Source organism: Nannobrachium achirus, assembly GCF_963921795.1.
Source record: "Nannobrachium achirus genome assembly, chromosome: 6".
NCBI lineage: Eukaryota > Metazoa > Chordata > Actinopteri > Myctophiformes > Myctophidae > Nannobrachium > Nannobrachium achirus.
Genome location: NC_137815.1, coordinates 56,885,195 through 56,911,529, shown reverse-complemented (window position 1 = coordinate 56,911,529; position 26,335 = coordinate 56,885,195). Strand labels below are relative to the sequence as shown.

At 42.7% G+C, this 26,335-nt stretch overlaps 4 protein-coding genes across 4 annotated transcripts; 1 reads left to right on the top strand and 3 right to left on the bottom strand.

The window, feature by feature from the left end:
* The first annotated feature begins 344 nt into the window (after window positions 1–344).
* svbp (small vasohibin binding protein) lies at window positions 345–3,233 on the top strand. The gene is made up of 3 exons (XM_080727454.1): window positions 345–414; window positions 1,585–1,721; window positions 1,935–3,233. Exons 2-3 carry the CDS (start codon window positions 1,608–1,610, stop codon window positions 2,019–2,021), a joined length of 201 nt encoding a protein of 66 aa, XP_080583580.1. The 5' UTR covers window positions 345–414; window positions 1,585–1,607; the 3' UTR covers window positions 2,022–3,233.
* Window positions 3,234–5,900: 2,667 nt separating this feature from the next.
* fbxo2 (F-box protein 2) lies at window positions 5,901–12,191 on the bottom strand. The gene is made up of 6 exons (XM_080727453.1): window positions 12,110–12,191; window positions 10,266–10,333; window positions 9,048–9,174; window positions 7,605–7,697; window positions 6,982–7,120; window positions 5,901–6,127 (listed from the first exon to the last, which is right to left on the bottom strand). The coding sequence occupies exons 2-6, from the start codon at window positions 10,300–10,302 to the stop codon at window positions 5,987–5,989; spliced, it is 537 nt and encodes a 178-aa protein (XP_080583579.1). The 5' UTR covers window positions 10,303–10,333; window positions 12,110–12,191; the 3' UTR covers window positions 5,901–5,986.
* A 4,011-nt stretch (window positions 12,192–16,202) lies between these two features.
* LOC308287188 (xaa-Pro dipeptidase-like) lies at window positions 16,203–17,690 on the bottom strand (the record flags this gene model as incomplete). The annotated part of the gene is made up of 1 exon (XM_080728306.1): window positions 16,203–17,690. The coding sequence occupies one exon, from the start codon at window positions 17,688–17,690 to the stop codon at window positions 16,203–16,205; it is 1,488 nt and encodes a 495-aa protein (XP_080584432.1).
* A 3,848-nt stretch (window positions 17,691–21,538) lies between these two features.
* LOC308287187 (lanC-like protein 2) lies at window positions 21,539–22,780 on the bottom strand (the record flags this gene model as incomplete). The annotated part of the gene is made up of 1 exon (XM_080728305.1): window positions 21,539–22,780. One exon carries the CDS (start codon window positions 22,778–22,780, stop codon window positions 21,539–21,541), a length of 1,242 nt encoding a protein of 413 aa, XP_080584431.1.
* Between the last annotated feature and the right edge of the window lie 3,555 nt (window positions 22,781–26,335).

The following is a 26,335-nucleotide window of genomic DNA, read 5'->3' as shown; positions in this document are numbered from 1 at the left end:
TAAACTGCAACATACTAGGCCGGCACATCATATCCAGTTGAAATGATAAGTGATATGTTAGGCAAAGGCGACCTCTTGTGGGTAGAAGTTGCTAAAGAACAATAATTATTCTGACACATCTAAATACATAAATATCTGGGACATAATGTGACTATAGTTATGGTTTGAAAGTAGCCGCCCCAGAGGATAGACAAGCTCCAAGGCCAGGACTTGAAGTACATACATTTCTTTGATTTCTCGTCTGCCCAGTCTGTCCGCGGAATCACTATGGTAGGAACCCGGTAGGAATGTTTCGTGATTCCAGTCGGAATTGTTTACTGCTAACACCTCCATAATAACAGCTGTTTGGAGCTGATGTCAAATCAACCCGGTTGTTACTTTGTGTTTCCAGGCGGTTAGAGGTTAGATTTACAGGTGAGCTGATTCCTCATTCTAAATGTCACGTATTTAACGCAATGTTTGTCACTGAGTCTTCTAGATTATGTACTTCATCATCACAACCATAACTTGTAATGCTAACTTTAGCTTAGCAAGCTAACGTTAGCATTACAAGTTATGGTTATGATGATATGTATAGTGTACTCCCAATAATAGGCCTACTGTCCATGTTCAACCTTTAGACATTAGCATACGCTCTTATCCAGGGTGACTTACAGGGAGAACCAATGCCATACATTGTATCATGGAATGCAGCCATTAATTCCATGATACAATGTATGGCATTGGTTCTCAAAGAGGGGTCCGCGGAACCCCAGGGGTCCTTGAGGGAGATCCAGGGGGTCCCCAGCTAAATGATCGATTTAGGAACCAAGTGGACCCCTGATGGGTCCGTTTAAACGAACCAAGCCCAAAAGCTTTCTTGAGGTGTTTATCCTTTTAGTTGTCCTTGTACCAGCAAACTGTAGCGTCTGTCTTGAAGCTGTACCTTTTCCTATGCAAACATCTAATAAAGTCCTCGTGGGTCCCTAGCTCTGGTCCGCTATGGACCAAAGATAGGGGGTCCCTGGCAGACCTCTCGTCTGGTGTCAACCACCAACAGGGTAAATGGTGGAGTAATATTTCAAGTGCTAAGATATGTTAAAAAGGAACTAACAGGTAGGCAAATAATATATCACTTAAGCATCATATGATTAGTGTTAACAACCTTTAAGTAACACACTTTATCTAGTATCTAAATTAATATAAATAACAACTAGTATCTGATCAGGCATCATGGGCAGATGTAACCTGGCGTCACCAGGCTTTCCACAGGGTATGGTATGAGGTGTGGAGTCTATTTTCACTAGGTGTGAGTGACCATGTCATAATCTCTGATACTATATCATATTTAAAGATATCAAACATACTTACACAACCATTTGTTTTGACCCCCTATCAGGCACGTGCACAAATAAAATCCACCAGTGCCATTTTTTATACCTACCGGTACACATTTCTTTTCTCATTTATCTGTTGCTGAACCACATTTACTCTATGCCTTGCTCTTATTCAATACAAAGGCCTTTTTGGTTGAGTGTATTGTGTCTATATGTGAAAGTCAGTGGCAGTAGTCTTGAGATGATCTATTCTCAATCTTCTTTTCAGGGTGGATCAAGTGTAAAACAGCCATGGAGCCAGCCTGTCGTAAAGACAAGCAAAAGTTGAACTCTACTCCTACCAGAGGTGACAGGGCAAAGCAGAAATCTGCTCAGCAGGAGCTCAAACAGCGACAGAGGGCAGAGGTGAGCCAACTGTTCCATGTGTGTTCATCTTTTAAGGATGTGTTGTTGTATGCACTGATTCAATTCTAACATAGTACTGTACCACTTCAGTTTTTTGCGTAGTTTGCGTTATTGGTCTGGTGTGATATCGCTTCTCAATAATAGCAATCTGAGAGCACCAAATTACTAAATTGTGTAAATCTAATTGTAACTGTTAACTTTCTTTTCTTTTAGATTTATGCCCTGAACAAAATGATGACGGAGCTGGAGCAGCAACAGTTTGAAGCCTTCTGTAAACAGATGCAATCCCAAGGAGAATGAGGCCATCTGTGTCTTTTGCCTTCGCCTCTCGCAGGGCACCCCTCACTAACTTGTGTGTTGAATACTCTGTTTCAAACTTTGCAAAACAAGTCGTCACCTGTGTGTTGCTTGCCTTCACCTTTTCTCTGAAGACTGAAAAAAATATTTATGTAGATTTGTCTTTATTACAGAGTTAGACTTTGCTCACCAACGCTATCACTGTTCAACTGATGTGTTAAAGACTGGACACAGACACAAGTCCATTCTTTGTCTAGATGCGTGAGGGTAGACTGTTATTGTGAGCCATAAGACCAGTATGGAATGGAATGTGTAGGTAAATACAATGAACATAAGGGAGAACATTGCTTACCTCCTGCAACAGAATGATGAATGATGTCACTGACATTTCCTCATTGTCTGATATTTTTTTAATCTTTTTTTATTTGTCCAGAAAGGTTTCTGAATGCTGTTGACTATAAACCCATTCATATATGTTTACATGTTAACATGTGGGAGAAGCCCTGTGTTTTGACAAGAGAAGTGAATACTCCACTGTTTTAAGCCTTATCACAGTGTCTTTCTCAGTGGCAAGTAATGATCAATACATGGTGCTAAGACTATCAGGGCCCTTTCTGTATCCCAGGCAACAAATCAAAAGCACCACAGATTGATTGCTGCGTGATGTAGTCAACGTGTATGTAAAACACAAGATCAAGCCCTCTGCTAATGGGGCGATGGCCTTGAGAACCAAGGCTTTGCAGTGAATTCTGGGGTATTGTAGGATCAGACCACAAAGTACAATGTTTTAATTCTATGCCGGCACAATCAGTTTGACAATTTGACAGTGGAGTATTCAGTGGAATATTATTTTTAATTGCATTGTACAAGAGTTCTTTGGAATTAAGTTGTTTTTCGGAAGTGCAGAGAGAAGCTCACTTGTTTTCCCCAAGAATCTCTTCTCACCTCTTCCAGTGATTTGAACGAACAACCTCCAGTCTCCAGGCCCACTTTTCTGTTACTACATGACTCTGATGTCTCTGATGACTACCTCTCCCCACAGTCATCAGACATTTTGCTAAAAAGTCAAATGTTAAGGTGGTCACATTGAAAACGACTTCAAGACATTGTACACAGCGCCAACTTGATTTAATGTTGCATATTACTGTTACAGGCTTTGGAACCTACACTATTTATATTGATGTGTGATGGCTGACAGCTGTTGTAATTGGATGAGTTGTAGCGTTTTCTAATTAGTAAAGATACTGGAGATTTTTAATCGTCTGGGTGTGTGTTTCTTCCTCGGCATCATTGTAAATGAGGGTCCCCCTCAATTGATCTCTCAGAGAATTTAAATAAAGGTGGAATGAATGAATAAGTGATGCACAAGTACATGTTCGCCTCTGAAGTTGCCCCTACGTACGGTCTGTGTAACAACTATTTCAGAAATGTGTTACACTATTTCATAAAAATCTCCCACTGTCCAACCCCAGTTTAAATAATTATAATAAATTAAATATGTAGATTTTGCCAAACATTATTTAAAAGATTACCTTTATTGATCCCACAAAGGAAATTCATAGCAAGTCATAGCAACACCGTAGTATGACACTTGAGGGTTTCATTGTCAATTAAACTGAGAAGTGCTGTGCTGCCTAAAATAAAAGTAGATACATGTAGTAAAAAAGAGAAAGTTAGTTTTTGTCCCATATGACCTTGATCAAAAGAAGGTCATATTGGACTAAAATGTCATGTTTGTAACTTTATTTTGTTATACATTGATTTATTAATCTTAAAATATCTCCTAGGAGACTAGCAGCTCGTTTCCATTCTGTACACTATTGGAATATACGTAGTATATTCCAGAGGATTTACACTACTAGCAAGATGTGTTCTCACTTCATACACAAAATGTGTCTTCGTCGTGTAGGAATACTTTGGTCTCAGGGTATGAAGTCTGATTTATTATGATCCTGTTCCTTTTATAAGAACCAAGCATACATTTTATAGACATCTTGAAAAACATGCATGCTCATTCATTTAGAATTGGATCACTTTTCTGACATGGTCTTGCTGTCTTCCATTTCTGTATAGGTGTAGGTGAAGTGGATGACTGGAGTACCATATGTGATGAAGCACATAGGCAAACTGCAAATACTAGATTAAAACTGTTACAATATAACTGGGTGATGCGCACTTATATAACACCAGTTAAACTGCATAGGTTTAATAATGATATCCCAGACACTTGCGTTAAATGTGACCAGTCGAAGGAAACACTCTTTCATTGTATGTGGGAATGCAGGGAGATTGTGGCATTTTGGACTGAGGTCTCACAAATCATTTATAAAATGATGGACGTAAGGGTACCGTTGGATCCAAAACTCTTCATTTTGGGGTTATACCCTGAAACTCTTGTCATACCAAGGAAAAAACAAATTCTTTTGGACATGTCATTACTCCAAGCAAAACGCACAATTGCTCTTTCATGGAAGAACATTCAAAGACCACAGGTGAGCCAATGGCTCAGGGAAATGAGCAGTTGCTGTGCTATGGAAAAGATAACCTATATTCTGAAGAAGAAAGGTGAAATGTACGATGAGGTTTGGGGACCTTTTACTCGTCTCTTAAGGAACGTTGATGTGTCGGAAATGCTTCGAATGGATTTAAATACCACATAATCTGTTGTGGCTCTATGCACTCTGTGGACGCTGTTGTTTGCTCTGATCTATATAATTTTTTTTATTCTATTTTATTTGTGTGTGTGTGTGTGTGTGTGTGTGTGTGTGTGTGTGTGTGTGTGTGTGTGTGTGTGTGTGTGTGTGTGTGTGTTTGCTGTTTTTGTTTTTGCATTTGTTTTGTTTATTGCTTTTATGTAATACTCCTTGTCATGTCCTATAAGTTTATTAATGAAAAAAAAAAATCAATAAACATATTGTTTAAAAAAAAAAAAAAAGCAGCAATGTCTTATGATTAGTATACCCTTATTGTGTGTGTAGTTCATCATGAGTGTATTTGAGTCAAGACACTTTTTGTTAAGTCCAGTTTTACACAGGTAATAAGTGATAATTGTTATAATTTATATTATATAGCATATTATGCTACATGCAATTATTGTGGCATTTCACACAGTGATTGAAATATATCTACCGTTTCTGATTCCCATCCACCTGATATGCTGCTAGACTAGAACCCAATACAGTACATCACTGAGGTCAATGCCAAAGTCAAATGAATGACGTAGATGGTGTTAATATTGTTTGAAACTTGGGTTGTTTTTGGTGCCACCATATTCATTGGCAAAGTCTCCCTTAAGAAAGAGATTTGTGACCACATACTGTAGTTAAACAAAAACAAGCAATTTCTTGACTGATGACAATACAGTGTATGCATAGTTTATTATTTGGTCATTATAAAACACTCGATTGCTTCCGAAAAGACGATCCCTTTCCACCAAACAAAACAATATAATGCCTTGACATGTCACATGAGCAGAGGGAGTTGTTAGTAGTAATCATTGCATTTCAAGCAGTAGTTTAGAGGCCATAGACGTTAATAAAGCCAGGGTGACATCACAGTAGTTCAGTAGTAGTTTTTGCAGCATTACTGCACCCAGACAAAGCATGTAATTTGACTGATCCTTAAAATTATAGCAGCAGCTCTGTTTACTCAGCATAGATACAGCCACTGCGTGACATTCAGTGGTGCAACCTAATGTAGCTAGGAACACAGCATAACTAGTCCTCTAAAGAGACACTCTTAAAGTTTGCTCATATCAGCCAACTGTTTTAATAAAAAAGCACATCTCCTACCTTTAAGCTTGTGTCCATTAGCAACCTCTTCATGCTATCCTTTGTGCAACATCATCCTTTCCCCTTCCTCCACAACTAAACTCCCCTCTGTGTTCTACACCTGACCCCCTGCCATTGCTCCTCCTTCACCATACAAATACATGTCCTCTTTAACTGTATACTTCCCCATGTCTTGCTTCAGGCATCAAGGTCGATGGTAACAGTGCTTCCGGTGACTCTCACTCCGAACGACCCATCCCAGAACTTGGTGTCTTGTCCTCCGTGCTCAAAGGAGATGAATCGTAGCCCGGGGCCGTACTCGGTGAATGTGTGGCTCACCTGGAGGACAAAGACAGAATTGACTGTCAGACATGCCATCAAGGTAACCATTGTATAGTACAAGCTTCATGCCAGGGCTGAACAACTTCTATGTCTGTGTGTCTGTGCCTTGATCTGCCTCTTTTTTTGATTGATTGATTATTTTATTAGACAAAGATGGAGAACAGTACTTTGAAATGTAGTACAGTACAAGTACAGTTAAACACCCTGCCTAAAAGGAACATCCCAAATAAGACCTTTTACGATCTCAGTTTCTACGTTGAAAGCCCTCGGTATTTAATTCATGGACATAATAAATAGCAAGCAAAGAAAACCTTCAATAATATCGCAGTTATGAAAACACTATATGTACAGGATCGGGGAAACAAGGGGGTGGGGCTAAGGTAAGGGGGGGGGGGGGGGGTGCTCACTTCTCGCCCGTCTATTGGAGAAGTGATAACTACCTCCTTCTCTGGCCTCCTGAAAGGTGAGTTTTCAGGGAAGTTTTGAAGGATGCCAGCGAGCTACATGTTTTAAGGGAGGTAGTCAAGGAATTCCACACCTGGGTGGCAGTGTTGTAGAAGGAGAATTTACCCATATTTGTCTTATGGGTTTGTGTTATCAGATCACTGTGTGCGCTCCCTCTGGTGTTGTGGCTATGGGTGTCGCTAACTTTTTGGAGATGTTTGGTCAGATATGTGGGTACTGAGGGGATGGAGGGCAGATTTGCGTTGACTATTATGAAAGTCGGATTGACTTTCATAATAGTCAACGCAAATCTGCCCTCCATCCCCTCAGTACCCGGGTTAGGGTCATTTTTAGTTGTTTAACCCTGTCTTCAACGCTGAGCCAACTTAGGCTAGCAAAATGTGTACCTGCTTCCATGAGCAGTCGTCACAGTCAGGGTCCAGGGTCACTGGGTCCGGCTTAAACTCTTGCAGCACTTCGTGGTTCTCATCCAACAGACAGACCGTCGCCTCATAGGTACAGCCACAGTCTGTCCTCCCACTGTACCTGCAGGATGAGTGAGCAAGGAATCAGCAAGCAGATTCGTTTGTGGCCCACCCATCTAAGTGGTCACTGGTCAGATACTTTTCATCAGCATTTAAAAGCATTCACAGCCATTGGGCTTAAGGGACAACAGGATTGCTGGAGATTAGTTGAACTAAAGTTGTTATAATTGACACCCCCAAATCAGAGCTCACATGTTAAGACTTTTATTTTGTTATTGTTGTATAACTGTGCAATTCAAATGAAATGTCTGTGGAGTAAATCTGATTATTCATTGTTTTTTTGTTGTTGTTTTTTTCTCACAATATTCATAGTAAATTAAATATTTGTTTGTTAACACGTTATCTTTGCTAATAATACGTATGTTTGATTTTGAAGAACTAAGTTTGAAGTATGTTGAACATCCATTGAAGAATTAAGCAAATTATGTATTATGCTATCTAGGAATAATAAACATGAAGTATATTTTCTGCTGAATTTCTCTCACCAGTCGTCCACATTGACAGCAGGCTGGGCATCCAGATCTTCAGGAGAATAGCCCTCTGCCAGAAGATCAATCACCTGTCTCTTCAGACACAGCCTAGGACAGAGAGAGAGAGAGAGAGAGATAGCAGATCTACAAGCTCACAATGCGTCCTGTTGTGAGCTTGTGCTGTAGATTGGCCATTTTCAACAAAGATTGAATGTAGAGCAAAAACTGAAAATGTACTAACTAGGCCTTAGTAATTAAGGGAAAGTTGGGAACTAAATCATCACCAATAGCTTTCTTCACAAATGTGTTCATAAAGGTGTCTACTATCACCTCTGAACTTTTTCAATCACAACTCCCTTGGGAAACTTTGTGGGAGCCAATCAAAGTTTGGGGGTATCCCGAGGGCCTGGGATTACACCATGCATTTAAAAAGTAGTTATGTCATATTGTTTATGTCCCAAAAACGTTTTTCAAAAGGTTTGAGGCTAAATTACCACTCCTAAATAGAGAGCCTCTCTCATTTTGAATGGCTCTGAGCATTTTCAGCTGCAGTACCACCTTTGGCCTGAACTGCGCCACCCCTTTCAAATGTTTTTGAAAGAAAATCTTTTTTTGAAAAAAAAATTTTTTTTTTGATTTTTTTTTTTTTATGACGTCACAATCGGCAGATGACGTCACAATCGGCAGCAAATCTGGACAGCCTGTTTTGAGAACCCGTGGGATACAAAAAAAGGTTTTAAAATAGGAAAAGTGAAATTTCATGGTGTATCACCTTTAAAGGGGAAAAAATAAGAAATTGCCAATATGAGCGTATGAGTTGTGTAATTAGGGTATGTTGGGGCTGCTGAATCCATTCCAACCATTAGTTATCAGTAAAAATGAATCCTTGGTCATAACATAGGCCACAACTACTGTTGTGTGTCCACGAGACATACGGTAATATTGGCAATAAAAAAAATGGTTGGAGTAGGGTTTGAATTCATGAAAACTATTCAAGATCAGGCGGCTAAGCGCACATCCTGACACACGATAACATGATACAATCTGACAAGGAATACTAACACAGGGTTAAAACATATAGGGACAGGACACAGGTGAACTCGAATGACATGATCGGCTAAGCCTTAGTCAATTAGGCCTATTTTATGGCCAAGGAGTCATTTTAACTGAAAACTAATGGTTGGAATGGATTCAGCAGCAGCCCAAAAATACCCTAATTACACACCTCATTTGCTCATATTGGCCATTTTTTATTTTATCCCCTTTATCCCAGGCCCAGGTATCCCGATACCCCCAACTTTGATTGGCTCCCACAAAGTTTCCCAAGGGAGCTGTGATTGAAAAAGTTGATGAGTTGATAGTAGACACCTTTATGAACATGCATGCACGCAGGCACTCACACACACTGTATGAGCATGAATTATGAGCATGCATTATAATAACACACTACACACTCACTCAAAAGACGTGACAAAGTATTTGGTCACTCCGTCATTGCAGAAGTCATGACCGCAGTCTCCGGGCATCTCCTCCACCTGCCACTGGCTGCCACCGTTCTCCGTCAGCTCCCAGGACTCCAGCTGCTCTGGGATGGAAATGCACAGTCTGATACTGAACACATTGTTGATATGTATGTATCAGTGGTGTAAAAGCTAAGTACATTAACTTAGGTACTGTACTTAAAGGAGTAGTTCACCACTTTTCAACCTGTCTTCATATAATAGGTCCTCACTAATGTTCATGATAAAATATCACAATTTTTTTCTACTCAGTCCAAGTCTCCTAGGAGAGCTGTGGGAAGTTCAGAATCCATCGTCTTGTAACATGATCATTTCCCCCCAAAAAAATTTAATCAATATTTTTGAAAGAAATATTTAGATTTTTATTATCGCGAGAACAATGGCTTCCACTTTAAAATTGCAACTTTTCAGGAATAGAAAGCCTGCAGTTTCTATAAGCTGGATTGGCAATCGATGATGTCACAAGACGATGGGTTTCTGACCTGCCCACAGCCCTCCTCTGAGTAAAAAAAAAAAAAAAAAAAGCTATTTTTGAGTGAGGACCAATTATATGAACATAGGTTGAAAAGTGGTACCTCACATTTGTGCCTACCTCACATTTGTGAGGTAGGCTATTTGTATTCTACTTGAGTATTTCCAATTTCCAATACGTTTTACTTCTACTCCACTACATCTCGGGTCCAAATATATTGTACTTTAACTCCACTACAATTATTTGAAAATGTATAGTAGTTACTAGTGTGTAGATTTTGATTACAAAACATACAGTAACCACTTCAATGGATTTCAGCCATTTGAAAATAGCTGATCTACAAGCTCACAATGTGTCACATCGCGAACATTTGAAAACTTGTGAAAAAATGTGAGCCTACTTTTTCCACCACTGGTATGTGTATACACTGCCACTAGTATTATTTTATGAAAGTTTTCACTGTTAAATTATTTCATTTTTGTTTTAAAGAGTGCCTAGCATCATTCCTTTAGTGATGGGTTAAATGGACCAAAGGGCACTTTGAACAGTGCTCCTTTGTCCTCTCTCGTCATGAAATGCATTGCAAAGTGCGGGCCTACCTGATGCTATTCATTGGTAGTTACAAAAGTGTGATATGGATGTAATGGTGATGTAGGGTCTCTAACGTACAAATAGACTTCTTACCTTCTCCGCTGGGATTCTTCAGTAGGTTTCTGGCCATGACAACGGGTGATGCTGAGACGGCTAAATGCCTGCATAGGACACAAACTGTCATCAGCCCTCCGCTCTATTATTGTTGATAACACAAATAGACTTGCATAGGAGAAGATCTGAGAGCAACACTTGATAACACAATAACACTTGCCTGCAGTAGACAAAATGAGATCAGCCCACATTATTATTGGTTTACCCCCCCCCCCCCCTCCCCCAGTAAAATGGCACACAGCCATATTCCTAATATTTCAAGCACAAATGAACAAACACACAAACGAGCGCGCGCGCACGCACACACACACACACACACACACACACACACATGCGCGCTTAGCAAGTGTGAGAAAGGACTTTGTATAAGTTGCTTGGATACCCATTTGAAAGACCTACTGGGTCTTTTCACTAAGCCTCTGTGCCCAGCTCATTTCTGGCACCACAATATTACCGCTCATTCTTCTGCAAAGATGCAGTAGCACACACAGCAAAGGGAGTTAAGGATGAATTAGTATGATTTTTTCTATAAATTTCGTTGCAGCCAAATAAACTATCTTATTCTGACCACTGCAGCAAGCTAACAAACATGTGTATAGCTCATATTTCATGGCTTTCATAGTTGCCAGTGCCCAGCAAGATAACAACACTTCTATTTCACAGATCACCTTTTTGCTGAGACCAACTGCATAACAAACAATTCCCTGTGCGTCTTACCTGGCACCTACCGGTATACCCTATAATCTTGTGTCAAGCAGTGTTGTGTTTAGTCAAATCTCCTTGTGTACACGTTTTAATGAAGTTGAGGACATAATAAACATGATGTTGGAGTGTGTTTTATGTTGTTTTTGTTGTTGCGTGTTTTTGTTTTCATTATGAATATAATGATTCCTTCTCCTGTGACATCACCAAAGGGAATATCGGTTCTACCTGGACTACAATGGACTACACAGCCCAATTGTGTCCTGTAGTTCCAGTCAGACCAGCCGATCCATTTCAGTGACATTGTTTGATGTCAAAACACACAACAACATCGTGTTTTTAAGTCCTCAAATGCAATAAAACTTGATTGGAACTGGACTGGAACTGGGCGCAAATGTGATGCCCCTTTAAGGTATGTTCTGTTGTTTTCTGTTTTGGGCTGGACCCAGAAGAAGAGGCATGCTGAGGTCAGACTCCCATGGAGCCTGATGACAGATTCGGGTCAATATCACTGAGCCCAGGGAAATCCAGCCCAGACACACAAACACACACACACACACACACACACACACACACACACACACACACACACACACACACACACACACACACACACACACACACACACACACAGCAGCAGCAGCAGCAGCAGCACACACAAAACACTAATGCCCATTCTGCTGACTCACAGCACAACAGCTAGGGGAAAATCCATCCCCTTCAACCACTGAATAGGAGAGGCATCACATAGGATCAACCATTAATCAGATTCAGATGGTCAGAAGAAGTCAGCCAGCAGAAAAAACTGTGAGCAATAATGTGCGAATCCTAGCTTTGCAGTATTGATGAGGCTAGCCTACTGAGCAACACTCACATTTATCTGTGACTCGTACCAAACAAAGATACTTGATTATAACATGAATAGAATTGATAACATGAATGCAATAGACTTGATATGAATAGACTTGACAACCTTTATCTGCTCTTGTGGGCGGTGGTCAAAAAATTAATACAGCATAAGCCTGCTTGCACATCAACAAGATGTTATAATGATACTGCAGTGAAAAGGACAGAAGACTCTGCCCCAACTAAATGCACAAGAAGGTGAATGTTCTACTCACAGCCAGAGAACGGTAGTGCAGTCTTCTTTTTCTCTCCGTCACGTCCTGTCTGCCTCTCAGTTGCTGCTGTGTTGACACTTGAGCTCCACTGCAGGGTAGCACTCTTGTGGCAGAGTGGTTTATATAGCCTGGCCACGCACGCACACACACTCATGCACGCACACACACACACACACACACACGCGCACGCACATGCACACACACACATACACACACACACACACACACACACACACACTGTACAGTAGCATGCAAACGATAGGGGGGGCCGAAGTACATCCTGCAAGCTGAGAGAGAGAGGAAAACAGCATAGACCCAGCATAACTCAACAGAACTGTACAGTACATGCACAAAACTCAGCATGAAATGAATGTCTAGAGAGGTAAAGAGGTGAGGAGATAACTCACTATATACGTAGGCCTACATCCTATAGCTTCTGTTCTACCTTCAAAACATTTTTTTACTGTAAGAGAATACATTCCTGGTATATCAATGTTGTGTTCTCATAATACCCCAGAATAGATCTCTTCTTGAAATCCCGTCCCTGGGGATTCACAGATCCCCAGTGTGATTGCAGAGGCGCTCCAAACCAATGAACCATTACACAGAGAGACAATGCCTGACCTAAAGCAGGGGAGACTCACATTCCAAGTTCACATTCCAGTTTTCTGATTTTGCTGTTACTTCATGTACTACATAACTATTTCCAATGACATTTACTGTATGTAAATGTAATTTTGTCCAATTGTTATGTTAAAGTACCAAAAGTAAAAGTAGGCCTACTCATTGTGCAGAATGTCCCATTTCAAGTTATCAAAACATCTTTTAAAAATAGCATGGATCTTACATTGTGTGCTTGTAGATCGGCTATTTTCAAATGGCCAGAATATATATATGGCTGAAGTGGTTAATGTATGTTTTGTAATAATAATCAAAATCTACAAAGTAGTAGCCTAACTAACTAAAGTTTGGAAATACATGCAGTGGAGTAAAAGTACAATATTTGGATCGCAGATGCAGTGGAATAGAAGTAAAAATATTTGCATTTGGAATTGTCTACTCATGTAAAGTAAATATAACTCAAATGTGTAGTAGTAACTCAAGTACAGTACTTAATAAAAAATACACTTAATTACTTTACACCTCAACATCTGTCATAACAGCCTATCTATCTATCTATCTATCTAGATCTTGGTCTGTTCAGTTATACAATGTGTGTGGTTGATATCAAACTGGGGACCCATCGTCAAAAAATGGCGCCCTCTGCTGTGTTGTTCCTGCACAGCACAGAATCTGTTCTTGAAGCTGACCAAAGCTGCTGAACAAAAGCAAAGCAATACAAGGCATCAACAGAAACATCAACAAATAAAATGCATTAAAACAGAACAAGAGTTAAAAACAGAACAGAAGAGCTACTGTAATTACAATTAAAAGCAATAGAGAACAAAGGTGTTTTAAGTAAAGATTTAAAAAGCCGACCTAATGGGGAGGGGCAACGTGTTCCAGAGCCTGGGACCTGCAGCCCCTACCCCTACTCCTCTTATTTTTAGGAAGGGTGCCCAGCAGCATCTTGTCCTCGGACCTTAAGGCCAAAACGCTTCCATCAAAGCGATAAAGCGGAAGTGAAGCCTCCTCCCCACTTCTATTTTGTTTAAAGGATTGGTGTGGTAATACTTCCATGGCCTACTAGCACTGTGTGTGCAACAGCAATCGTACACTGCGATCACGATTTTGTGCAATGGGCCCCTCCAGCAAATGTTAAGTCTGAAAGCCAATCAGAAGGGAATCTGAAAAAGCAAACAAATACATCAGGATCACATGACCACAAAGATCATGTGTACCCATTTGCATAGGCCTACATTTGAGACTATCTGTAGTAGTAGCAAAAAGTGTTCAGAATAAAAACGCAAAATGGCAGAAAATCCAGTGAGACAGAAATGGCCATGGCCTATGTGGGAAGGTGCGTTGGAGGTGTGATCCAAGGAATCCAGAAAAAAAAGATTTGGGTTACCTTATGGTTCAAGGGTTATAGGCAACCATGAAACTGCTTTGAAAAAATTGGAGCAGAGGTTCTTCCTTGGCCTACTCTACAGCCTGCACAGTTTCAAGTTGATCAGTCCAATGGCACCGGAGATTAGCTGTAGTGTTTACAGACACGCGGACGGACAGACAGACAGACAGACAGACAGAGGCTCCGGCCTCCTGGTGGGGATAATGAAGTAATTATCTGAATGTGTGTCTGGTAGAGCAGTAGTTATGACCCAGAGAATAATGGCAGGCCTCCTTAACACTGTACAGTACTTGCTCCCCCTGTTGACAGGAGCCAGTGTATTCTCAGCTGATCTGAAATAGATATATTTTAGAATTATAGCTAAAACTCTTGTTTTGCTTGTCTTTTACCATATTTTTTTCTTTCTTTTTCAAGGATTAATTACTTAGTACTTGATATAACTATTCTTAGGGGTGAGCAATATTTTCTTCAGGCTTCATGATGTCAGACGTCAATCGATTCTGGAAAAATATGTCCACAATTTGGCCACATTTCGTCCACTTAAACAACCAACCATTTCTTTGGTCAAAGTTGATTCTATGCCAAAGCGCCAGCACTCGCCCAGCAGTAGCGTCACCCAGGCGGATGTGTGCATGCGCCCATGTGCATGCGCCCATGTGCGCGACCTCGCCCTTTAGGGCGTCTTACTGGTAATAATAAATATTAATAATGTTTGTAGCACTAACGAATGCAAAATGCAATTCTAAGACAAATGGGCTGCATGCTTGCAATAAGAAATGTCACAGAGGATCCACCTGCTCCAATAAGTAGGTTGAGATAACAACACGGATCCATTACGGATCCATGGAAACCTTTTGCAACAAATGAGCACTGATCTGCCGGTGATTGTTCAAATTGCCACCTAAATATTGAGCAACTGCAGCCTATTTCTTACTTAAATTCTATAGACCTGTGGTTCTCAAAGTGGATTTCATAGGTTCCTTTATTGGGGTCTAGATTGACCATTGCAAGTCTGTAACTTTTACAGTGTACAAATGGAACCAAATGAACCCTAACAGGTCCATTTGGTTCCATTTGTACACTGTCAAAGTTAAGGGGAGACCTTTAAATGTCCCAAGTTTGAGAACACTGCTATAGACCATTTACAAAGAAGCTGCCAGAGAAGCATCGAGTGTCTGTACTGTACCGTACATCTCCTTCCTGCCTGCAGCTCTCCTGCTGTGTACAGCTGTGCTGCCTTGAGCCACTGGGAGTAATGGAGCTCTCGCAGCTTGACAACAATTCACTAATTTACATGGGTTACCTAGGACACGCCAATTCTCAGATAAAACAGAGGGGTAGAAATCGTCACAGCTGCAGTGTCAAGCCTCCCTTAGCCCCCTTGCATGAAACAAATAATAACAAAAAAACATGACAAACATTTAAAACAATCACCTCTTGCATAATTATTTCAGATGCCTATAGAGTTGAGCCCAGTAGGGCATTCGCCAAATAGAGTTGAGCCCACTAGTGCATTCGCCAAATATTCGAATATTCGAAAATCAAAGTCACTATTCAATGTTGTTCACCGAAGTCGAATATCCGTCGAATATTCGAATATTTTTTTTATTGTTTTCTCTTTAAAAAATATATAGTTTATAAAGCTTGGCGAGTCGAATGAGTTGTCAATGCCCCTGGTGGATGAATTTGTCAAAGCTCTATACCAGGGGTTCTCAAACCTTTTTAGGCCGTGACCCCCAAAATAAACATACTTGAACTGGGGACCCCCACCCTGACAAGCATTACATTTAATGTGACTTGGTTCCGCAGATATGCTCTGCGTTGCGAGGTGTTGTGAGTATGTAGATCTGCTATTTTCACAATGTTTGCCTCTTTGAGGTCGAATAATTTGAATACTAAAAATCACTATTCGTGAATGCCCTAGAGCCCAGTTGTGTCCAGGTCGAAGATTTGTCCCCTTGATCATCGTTATGCAATGTCTGTGTGGAGTTCTTGATAAATCTCTACTAGTCATTTAATAACCTCTAGATAAGTCATAAAATGTGTTTTTGGTAACATGTGAAAATGTCACATTGATATAATTTAGAACTTCTTGTTGCAGACCACAGGACTAAATTGATTTCCAGGGTCACTCATAAACTCCTCGATCTCCTCCACCGTGCGAGGGACACGCGTCAACAGCTCCACACCACTCTCAGTCACTGCAATGTCGTCCTCAATGCGCACCCCTCCAAAGCCGCGGAAGTTAGCCAGCACTTGGTCGTTGATGAAGCAGCTCTGGGCAGGGTCCGCTAGGGCCTGGTCTAGCAGGTGGTTAATGAAGTAGATACCAGGCTCCACTGTCAGAACCATGCGCTCCCGAACCAGTCGACCCATCCTCAAACTCCTGAGGCCTGGCTCGTCGCTCCGCTCCGCCCCCTCTGGGTAGCCTCCCACATCATGGACGTCGATGCCTAGTAGATGTCCGAGGCCGTGGGGCATGAACACGGAGCCCAGGTGAACTTTCATCATGTCATCTACGCTGCCCTTCAAGATGCCGATCTTAACCAGCTCCTCCAGGTGCACCTTGTCAGCCAGCCGGTGCATCTCTGTCCATTTCACACCTGGTTTGATGGCAGCCATGACGGTGCGGGAGGACTTGAGCACTGCCTCGTAGATGGCCCTCTGTTCCACTGTGAACTTCCCATTGGCTGGGAATGAGCATGTGATATCAGAGGAGTAGCAGTAGTACTCTCCGCCCATGTCAAACAGACACATGTCTCCATCCTTAATAGTCTTGTCATTGGGAGCCCCTGCATGGCCATAGTGGAGAACAGACGCGTTGTGGCCCGTTCCACAGATACAGGTGTAGGAGGTGTGACGCATTCCCCCGTTGGTGTAGCAGTAGTGCTGGAACAGGCTCTCCATCTCATATTCCTTCTGTCCAGGCTTCACATGCTTCATCAGCATTTTGTGGGCGTCACTGGAAATCCTGTTAGTGTAGCGCAGGACCTCCAGTTCCATGTCCGTCTTAATCAGACGGCATTCCACAATAACCGGGTGTAAAAGGGTGTTGTTTACCTGGAACCGGCTAATCCCCTCAAAGGAGGCTTCACGGCAGATACTGCCACTGTCTGTATTCTTCCCTCGTAGAGTGAGGAGGACTGCTGGCTGCAGATTGGACATGACGCCAACAATGTCACAGGTATACTGAACATCATCCACTGCATATTTCTCCCTGTAGTGCTCTTTAGGATGGATCTTTCCCATCCAGGTGGCATAGCTCTCAGGCAGTTTAGGGACAAAAAGGATGGATCTCCCTGTGTCCACATCAATGGCTCCTAAGCAATCTGCTTCAGTCACTCCAAAAGCCCAGTGGAAGAAAGACTCCTGTCTGAAGACAATGTCTGTGTCAGAGCAGTACCTCTGTTGCTGTTCCCCTCCCTGTAGAAGGACCACTGACCTGGGTTGAAGGTCCTCTTCAACCTTTAGCCCCTCAACGAGTCGAAGGCGGTTCTCTGCAAATAGGGCTGCAGACACTCTAAGGGTGTCCTTACCAAGCCAGTAGACGGGTTCCGACACAGATGCCATGATGCTATCTCTCATCGACACTGTTATTCTTTTGGAGAATTGTTCATACCTGCACTCTTATATTACCTCTGTTTGTGTTTGTTTGTGTGTGTGTGTATGTGGTACGATGACAACATAATGCTGGCATAACAGTACTGACATCGCTCAATGGTACTGACGTCATAGTAGTGACACCATACATGACAGACGTCCTAGATTGGTCTAACAGGTACTGCACTAGTCATATGACTCTCTGGCTGCCAGTCAGCCTATAATTAACATAGAGGGCTCGTCTGAGGACGACCTAGAGAAAAACCCTCCCTAAGTCAAGAATATGTAAACCGAGATCTAAAGAGAGTGGAACACTGGACACAAACAACAAGACGTGGTCTAATAACATCCCATATAGGACTTCTCTCAGACTGGGCGTGCCAATGCAAGCACAGAAACACCTACATTTAAGACCCATTATTTATTAGCTGCAGCTGGTCCCTAACCTTTTTTCCTTGGAGACCCCCTTATACCTGACAAAATCACACGCACGCACGCACAAACACTTTATACTTCTCGCATGACGAATAGTGGAAAGCCAATCAACACGTTATTCCAACCAGTTCCTTTCCCCTCCATCAGGCGCCCCAGCTGGCCAGAGGGAAGCATTATCTGAGACCAGGATTACTGCATGTTTTTGTGAGGGCATCTACCCTAGGAGACACGGGGAGAACATGCTAACTCCACACAGAAAGGCCCTTTCGCCAACCCCACCTAGGCTGTGGACGCTGATGACGCGGAGGAGGGAACACGCCCCCAGCGCCCACAGTGTCTAGAGAAGTCACAGCAGGCGCCACCCCCTGCGAGCCCTTAGGGGAATCTACGTATGTGTGTGTGTGTGTGTGTGTGTGTGTGTGTGTGTGTGTGTGTGTGTGTGTGTGTGTGTGTGTGTGTGTGTGTGTGTGTGCGTGTGTCTGCGCTGACGTCATCCAATGGGAAAATGGGGATAAATCGGTGGTGACATCATCATCACCACCAATAAGTGCAACCTGATATGGACGTAAAGGGTGATGTCATAATATCACCAAGGCACCAGGGGCCAGGGCATGTATGTCCGATAAGCTTGAGGATCTTCACATGACACTTTGACCAGAATATAAGTGGGCCAATTTCCATGATCGGTCAGGTTACAATTCACTATGAAATGGGCAAGCGGGCGAAAACCTCTAGTTTTATATAAATGCGGCTCATGCTGCTGTGCAGTGTAAATATCACACCCAGTGTGAAGTGAGCAGTGTATTAAGTGTCCCACGAAGCTTGGCCACTGTGACCCTGAGCGAAAGCCAGATTTTGGAGCTTAGTGACATAGTGAACTGTGACATCACTGTCAATATAAGAGAAGGTATGTTCAAGCATTCAGTGCAGTTTGTAGAGTGTTTGTTGCAGAAAACAGAATACCAAGATAAAAGTATACAGATAGCAGTTAATATTCCGCAAACATGCAGATTTTTGTGAAGACCCTCACTGGCAAGACCATCACCTTGGAGGTTGAGGCAAGTGATAACATTGAGAATGTCAAAGCCAAGATCCAAGACAAGGAAGGAATTCCTCCTGACCAGCAGAGATTGATCTTCGCTGGTAAGCAACTGGAAGATGGACGCACCCTTTCTGACTACAACATCCAGAAAGAATCCACACTCCATCTTGTGCTGCGTCTGAGGGGAGGAATGCAGATCTTCGTCAAGACCCTCACTGGCAAGACCATCACCTTGGAGGTTGAGGCAAGCGATAACATTGAGAATGTCAAAGCCAAGATCCAAGACAAGGAAGGAATTCCCCCTGACCAGCAGAGATTGATCTTCGCTGGTAAGCAACTGGAAGATGGACGCACCCTTTCTGACTACAACATCCAGAAAGAATCCACCCTCCATCTTGTGCTGCGTCTGAGGGGAGGAATGCAGATCTTTGTCAAGACTCTCACTGGCAAGACCATCACCTTGGAGGTTGAGCCAAGTGACAACATTGAGAATGTCAAAGCCAAGATCCAAGACAAGGAAGGAATTCCACCTGACCAGCAGAGACTAATCTTTGCTGGTAAGCAACTGGAAGATGGACGCACCCTTTCTGACTACAATATCCAGAAAGAATCCACCCTCCATCTTGTGCTGCGTCTGAGGGGAGGAATGCAGATCTTCGTCAAGACCCTCACTGGCAAGACCATCACCTTGGAGGTTGAGGCAAGCGATAACATTGAGAATGTCAAAGCCAAGATCCAAGACAAGGAAGGAATTCCCCCTGACCAGCAGAGATTGATTTTCGCTGGTAAGCAACTGGAAGATGGACGCACCCTTTCTGACTACAACATCCAGAAAGAATCCACACTCCATCTTGTCCTGCGCCTGAGGGGAGGGCAGTAAATGATTCCATGATTCCCCTGTCATGTGCATTTATTTAATGCACATGACAGGGGGGCCTGGGGTCAGGACCAACCTGATAATCAATTACAATAACCAAAGAAAAAATACAAAAACGTTGTATTTATAATAGTTATAAAAAGTTTGATACAGTGGAAAAACTGCAAAAAGAATCTATTAAAAAGAGGCGGGCGCAGTGTCTCACAGAGCAGTGCATACCTTGGGAAGATTCAAACCGGGGTCAGCTGCATGCAAGACAAAGGAAGGACCAGAGCTTTCTTTATGGTATGTGCACTTACTTGGTGACCCACTGAGGCGCCAAAAAAAGAAAGATTGCCTCTCGAAATCCAACCCTACGTCCTTGCCGTGAGAGGTGGAAGCAGGTAGTGCTGACAAACAGGGCTCTGGTAAAACATGCATGGCTAATCACCTGTGCAGTGGAGATAAATTAAGATTACAAACTATTTTCAGCTCAATCAGAGAACCATTGAAAATATATGTGTGGGAATAAGGTGTGCCTACTGGCTTTTGTAAATATCAACCAATCAACGTTTCCATTGCAATGTCCTTTCAAAGAAAGATTCAAACCTTAAGCACTGAACTTCAGTGAGTGTGTGAGGACCATAGCTTAATACAAACGAAAAACAAGAGATGAATGATGTGGTTATTGCCAGACCCATGAAATGGGTAGGCCTACATAAGCAAATGTCTGTCGGTCCGGGTTTTCTATATAAAGGGTATATATGATGATGACATGATGATGACATGCCTACAAAAGGCATGATGTCATAAATGATGATGACAGACGGGGGGTCTGGCACAACCAGGTTGACCTGGTCTAGTTAATTTATACGCCATACAAAATTGTCGCTTGTTGAAAGTATAAGATCTACAAGCTCACAACGTGTCATAACATTATGAGAATTTTCATGTGAGAGTGATACATGCTTATTTAGATGTGCTTTCAGACAGATAGACCAAGTATAAATCAGGCTCCTGCACTCCTGTTTGGGAAAACGTCATTAGATTCAATATGAGTTAGCATTGTATCTGGATGAGATTCTAGAATGTTATGCTAAACTAGAAATACTGTTCCTACGAAACAGTGTGGGCTCGTTCGTGACTATATTCTGCAGCGTGCTAACTGTCATGTGAAGCTCAACCTCCAGCTAACACCACTCCCAGATTTTCCACACCTCAACTGCACCTCATTGGCTAAGGGCCCTGCTTTTGTACTGTCTGCGACGGAACTCGCTATATAATGAAGATAACATAGTGTTCTCGCCTTTCATGCGAGCCCACAATTAACTCATAATAACTAGCACGGCTCACTTCACGCAGGGCTTGATTCTTAACAACATGATGACGACCAAAATTGTCACCAACCTCAACCTGCCGGCACCACCATCACCATCAGCTTCTTCATTCCCATAATCTCTGTGGCCCAGGATCGGGGTGTGCAGGTCAAAGTTCAAAGGCAGGGAAACTGGAGGATTCAGGCAGGGCCATCTCAGACAGGTAGTGGATGGTGCCTGCCATGCCTTCGAAGAGAGAGTAGGGCCTGTCAGGGATGCGACAGCCATGGGTCCCGTAGTCCAAACACCACTCTGCAAACTTGCAGGCGCGGTACAAATATTTCTTTTCCTGAGTGAGTCGGTAGAGGGAGAGGAAGGCGTATCCATTCCCGGCTGTGCCGTGGCAGATTCCATAACCTTTCCTCAACAGGCCTCTGTGCCAGATCACCTCTCCACACTCCACTGCATGCCGAAGGTACTTCTCGTCTTTAAACACCTTGTATGCCATGATGAACATGTGCACCACACCGGGGGCTCCGTGACACCAGTGAACCAGCCGGTCGCTCTCTTTGCTTAGCGCCGAGGGGTAGTTTCCAGAGGGAAACCTCTTGTGCCGGACGTAGTCGATGCTCGGCCGCACCAACTCTGTGAGCACATCTGGCTCAACCTTTGCCCCTGGCTGCATGATCATGTAGTAGATGCCAGACAGGCCATGGGCTGCACCAACATACTGTTCCTTATACCACTCATAGAGCAGCGGACAGCGCTCTGTCTTCTTCTGCTTTGCTGATAGGTTCTTACCAGACACCAGAATGGCTGTGACCACCTTAGTGATGGTGCTATCGTCCACTGTATTGGGTCCTATCTCCTTGTTGACATAGAGCAGAGCATAGAGGTAACCAGCTCGACCGTACAGCAGCTCATCTGGCATGTCTGATGCTGCACTCAGTATCGCCCTCTGCAGTTGAAGAAGTTTGGTCAGACACTCCTTGCTGTTGGCGGTGTTCCCCAGCCTGTGATGGACCACAGCCCCCACCGCTAGGGGCCCAGCATCTCCGCACAGAAAGGTCTCCACCCGGCCCTTCAGGTTCCTCAGGGGTCTCTTCACGTAATCCAGAGCTCTCTGCAAGTGCGAGGCCTCGTGGGACACACGGTGCAGTTGCAGGTAGAGCAGTGCGATGCCTGTCCAGCCGGTGTAGGTGGAGAAGTCGCGAGAGTCGGCGGTCTCCAGGCCTTGCTCCATCTGTTCCAGGAGGTCTTTAATCTTATTCTGGACTTTTTTCTGGAAGGCGGCACTCACCTTCCCGTTGGCGTCAATTAAGGGCTCATTACCTGCGTTGGATGTGAGGCCGTCCTGGTCATAGTCTGGATAGGGGTTGATAAACGAACGCTTTGACTGGTTATCTCCCATATGGCAACAGTGACCCAACCCCTGCTACTGTTTGGAACCTGAACTAGAAAACTAAATAATAAATCTAGGCCCTCCCTCCTATAGGTTATTTTATTTAATTGAAGTCAATGACAATTGAAATATAACCTTGCCATATTGAGTCATACATCATAGATACATCATAGATGACTGACATCATAGACAAGAAACGTGTTCCACTAAGCGCACCTTTTTACCACTTTGGGCAACGATTTTTAGTCCTAAGAAACTACTAGGTGGAGAATTGCCATGGAATATGCTGAGCACTTTCATGGTCCTCACTCCTCAGAGGACCCTATACTGATTTTAGTGACCCCATGGTATTCCTATTGTGCCACACAAATTTCAAAAGTCACACCTAGTGTGTGTGGTGCTATTTATGAGTTTTATTAAGCATCACGTGAAGCTTGGTCAATGTGACCCTGGGCGTCAACTTTGAGCGCTTTGTGCCAAGATGTAGGCCAGATGTAGGCCACGCTTCAGAGCCCAGAAAACAAACTTTGAGCACTTTGTGCCAAGATGTAGGCCAGATGTAGGCCACGCTTGGGGTCCGGACAAAGTCAGATGTTGGTGCTTCCTTCCAGGAGCACTGCTCAAGAACTACTGCCATTAATTTCACTGAGCAAATGCTCCCCAGAGGAAGACTGACATTGCATTAATATGTAAACAATAATGTGGTCAAGGGAAGACCATGCAGTGTGCCTGTGTGCGTGTGTGCTTGTGTGTGTGGCTGTGCGTGCATACATACGTGGGCGGCGTGAGCTTGTGTACTAGCTAGCACTAAAGAGGAGAGCACAATTAGACAATTAGAAACACCTGCCATATTAACTATGGAACATTTCCCTCTGAGCCACGAGTCTTAATTAAGTGAGAGTGTATGCATGTACAAAAGGTTTTCATTTAGGAAAAGTTATAAAGTGTCTCCCCCAGTCCCTTCATAGGCCTACTAGCCTTACATTAAGACGACCTGCAGTGCCTTCATACCAATTCTCATTGCCCATATGTGCAAGTTTAGAATCTAAACTTTAGATCGATTGGTCAATGCACTGAGAAGAAAAATTGAAGTAGGCCTGAGGAAGGACAAGGACATCAGAAGGACCTCGCATTACAGACTTTTGGTCTCTACAGGAACTTTGCTCATGGTAAGTGTAGCCTTACATTGTTCGAATGTTTATAAATGTTTTTGCTGGCCACAAACCTGGGTCATAAGATTCTCTTCCTCGGCATCTCTTCAATCACTTATACATCCTCACTCTGTATGTCTCTTTATGTGCACCTTCTCTCATTTTCTCCATGCATCATTTGCATGATCATCATAGTACTACAGCAACCAGCACTGACTTTCCACCCCTCCCGGGGTAGGAATAATACTCGCCTCCCGGGGCCTGCCCTCCTCCCTGACACAACTGTATCAATAGAAGAGGCTTGCAGTCATTCTCAACGTTTTTCTTGTTTTTAATTATTAGCCTACAAGGACCCGATTTGATATAATATTTCAAATGATATTACATTATAGGCTATCAATACAATATCATTGTAAAATCCTTGTTTTACTCGGAGAATGTACAAATGACACAGATGATATGACATTGAATTTACATTAACTGCATGCATCACGTAAAATATTAAACAGCACTGTACCAAAAGTACCTGCAGTTGCATGTTACCGCCACTAGATGACAGTGAACAACCATATATCATTTTCGTCTGCATCAAAGCCATGCATATTAACTTCACTCAACGCTTTTGTATCAATAATGATCATGATGTGCAAAAATAAAAAATAATTATGCACTGAATTCATTGAAAAGGATTGAATGAAATGCTATTCAATTCCCTTTTCTACTGAGGAAGCACTTGCACAAGTTCAAGTGCTGCTACTGCTGACTATTTAGCTGTCTTGTACAATCATGGTCGACCATACCTATGTTCCCCAGGTTCTATGTTCTCCACTTACTCCCACAAAAAAGGTTGTATGTTCCCTGCTTACAAAAAAAGGTCCCATATGTTCCCCAGGTTCTGTGTTCCCCACTTAGGCCTACCCCCACAAAAAAGGTTCTATGTTCCCCTCTCAACTAAAAAAGGTTCTATGTGACCCACTCATCCAAAAGTGCAGGAAACATTCACTTCTAATTATCAATAACAACTCTAAACACACAACAGAACATAATGGGGAGAAATTACGAATACTAGTGGAACAGGGGGGCACTAGGGACATGATGTGGGCATTTGAATGAGTGGGCCTGGACGAGTAGACACTTAGGGGTGGAAACATTTGGGCACTAGGAACATGTGGGCACCTAAATTAGGATGTTCTTAGTGCCCAGCTGTCCCAACATGTCCTGCATTTGAGTTGGGAACATATACCTTTTTTGGGTGGGGAACATAGATCCTTTTCTTGGTTGAGCAAGGAACATAGAACTTTTTGGGGGGAAGGGTGGGTGGGGAACATAGAACCTGGTGAAAATACTGTAGGTAGGACCCCTAATCGGGCCATGTCATATTTTATGTGAAAAAGGTAAAATTTTGATATCCACCTGGTCAGACTGTGTGAGTTGAATTGTGAGTTGAGTTGTACCTGTCACACAGAGTAACAAAACTACCTACCGTACGCCTGCCAAATGCCTAGAGAAAACTAAACCAAATGAGGAAAGGAGGAACATTTGGATCTGGTTTTCACCTGGCAGAAGAGAACATATGTGTTGACAATTCTTCAAAGGGTGCTGATAACATCCATACATACCATTTTCACAAACTCTACACATAGACTAGCAGATTGTGATTGATTCTCCTTGCTTTAACACATGAAACCTGTCAAATTGCTGCAGTAATGTATTCTGTAAAAGTAGCAATTTCCATTAGCACAAACAATGGTCATCCATTTCTTGTTACCTATATAACGCTCTCATGTTAACTATTGTCATAGCACCGTCACCACACCGCCAAAATGTTCTCATGCTCCCAGAACTTGTGGGACTTGTTTCCATTGTGGTCCTAGTTATTCATGCTGGAGTCCCAATGATTTCGGTTGACCAAACTTGTGGTCCCTTAATTTAAGAGTCTCCATCTAACTAAGGGTGGGGAGTGATGTTTCAGTTGAGTCGCACGCGTGGAGAACAAAATGACACCAGGCAGTATCACACGGCAGGTTCTTGAAGTTTAATACACACATAGAGAATTTATACAATATTGGACACATGACATGACCATAAGATATGAGACCAGGACAAGAATGAATAGGATAGAACATGCATCTCGTATCATTGTACACAGACGTCAGACTGTCTCATAAAGTAGTTGATGGTGATCATATCATGGGTAGTTGAGTGATTCACCACACATGTGCACTGTGCACTGGGTCAAGCAGATAAAGGTCATAATTCATAACACTTATAGAGTACAGTAGCCTATTAATACCTAGACCTATTGGCACTTTAGGATTGTTGATAAGATTGGCCATGTACTAACACCACATGAATGTATTGTTTGATTCAGCTTTGCCTTAGCAACCCATAAATAATATAGTTTATTTAAATT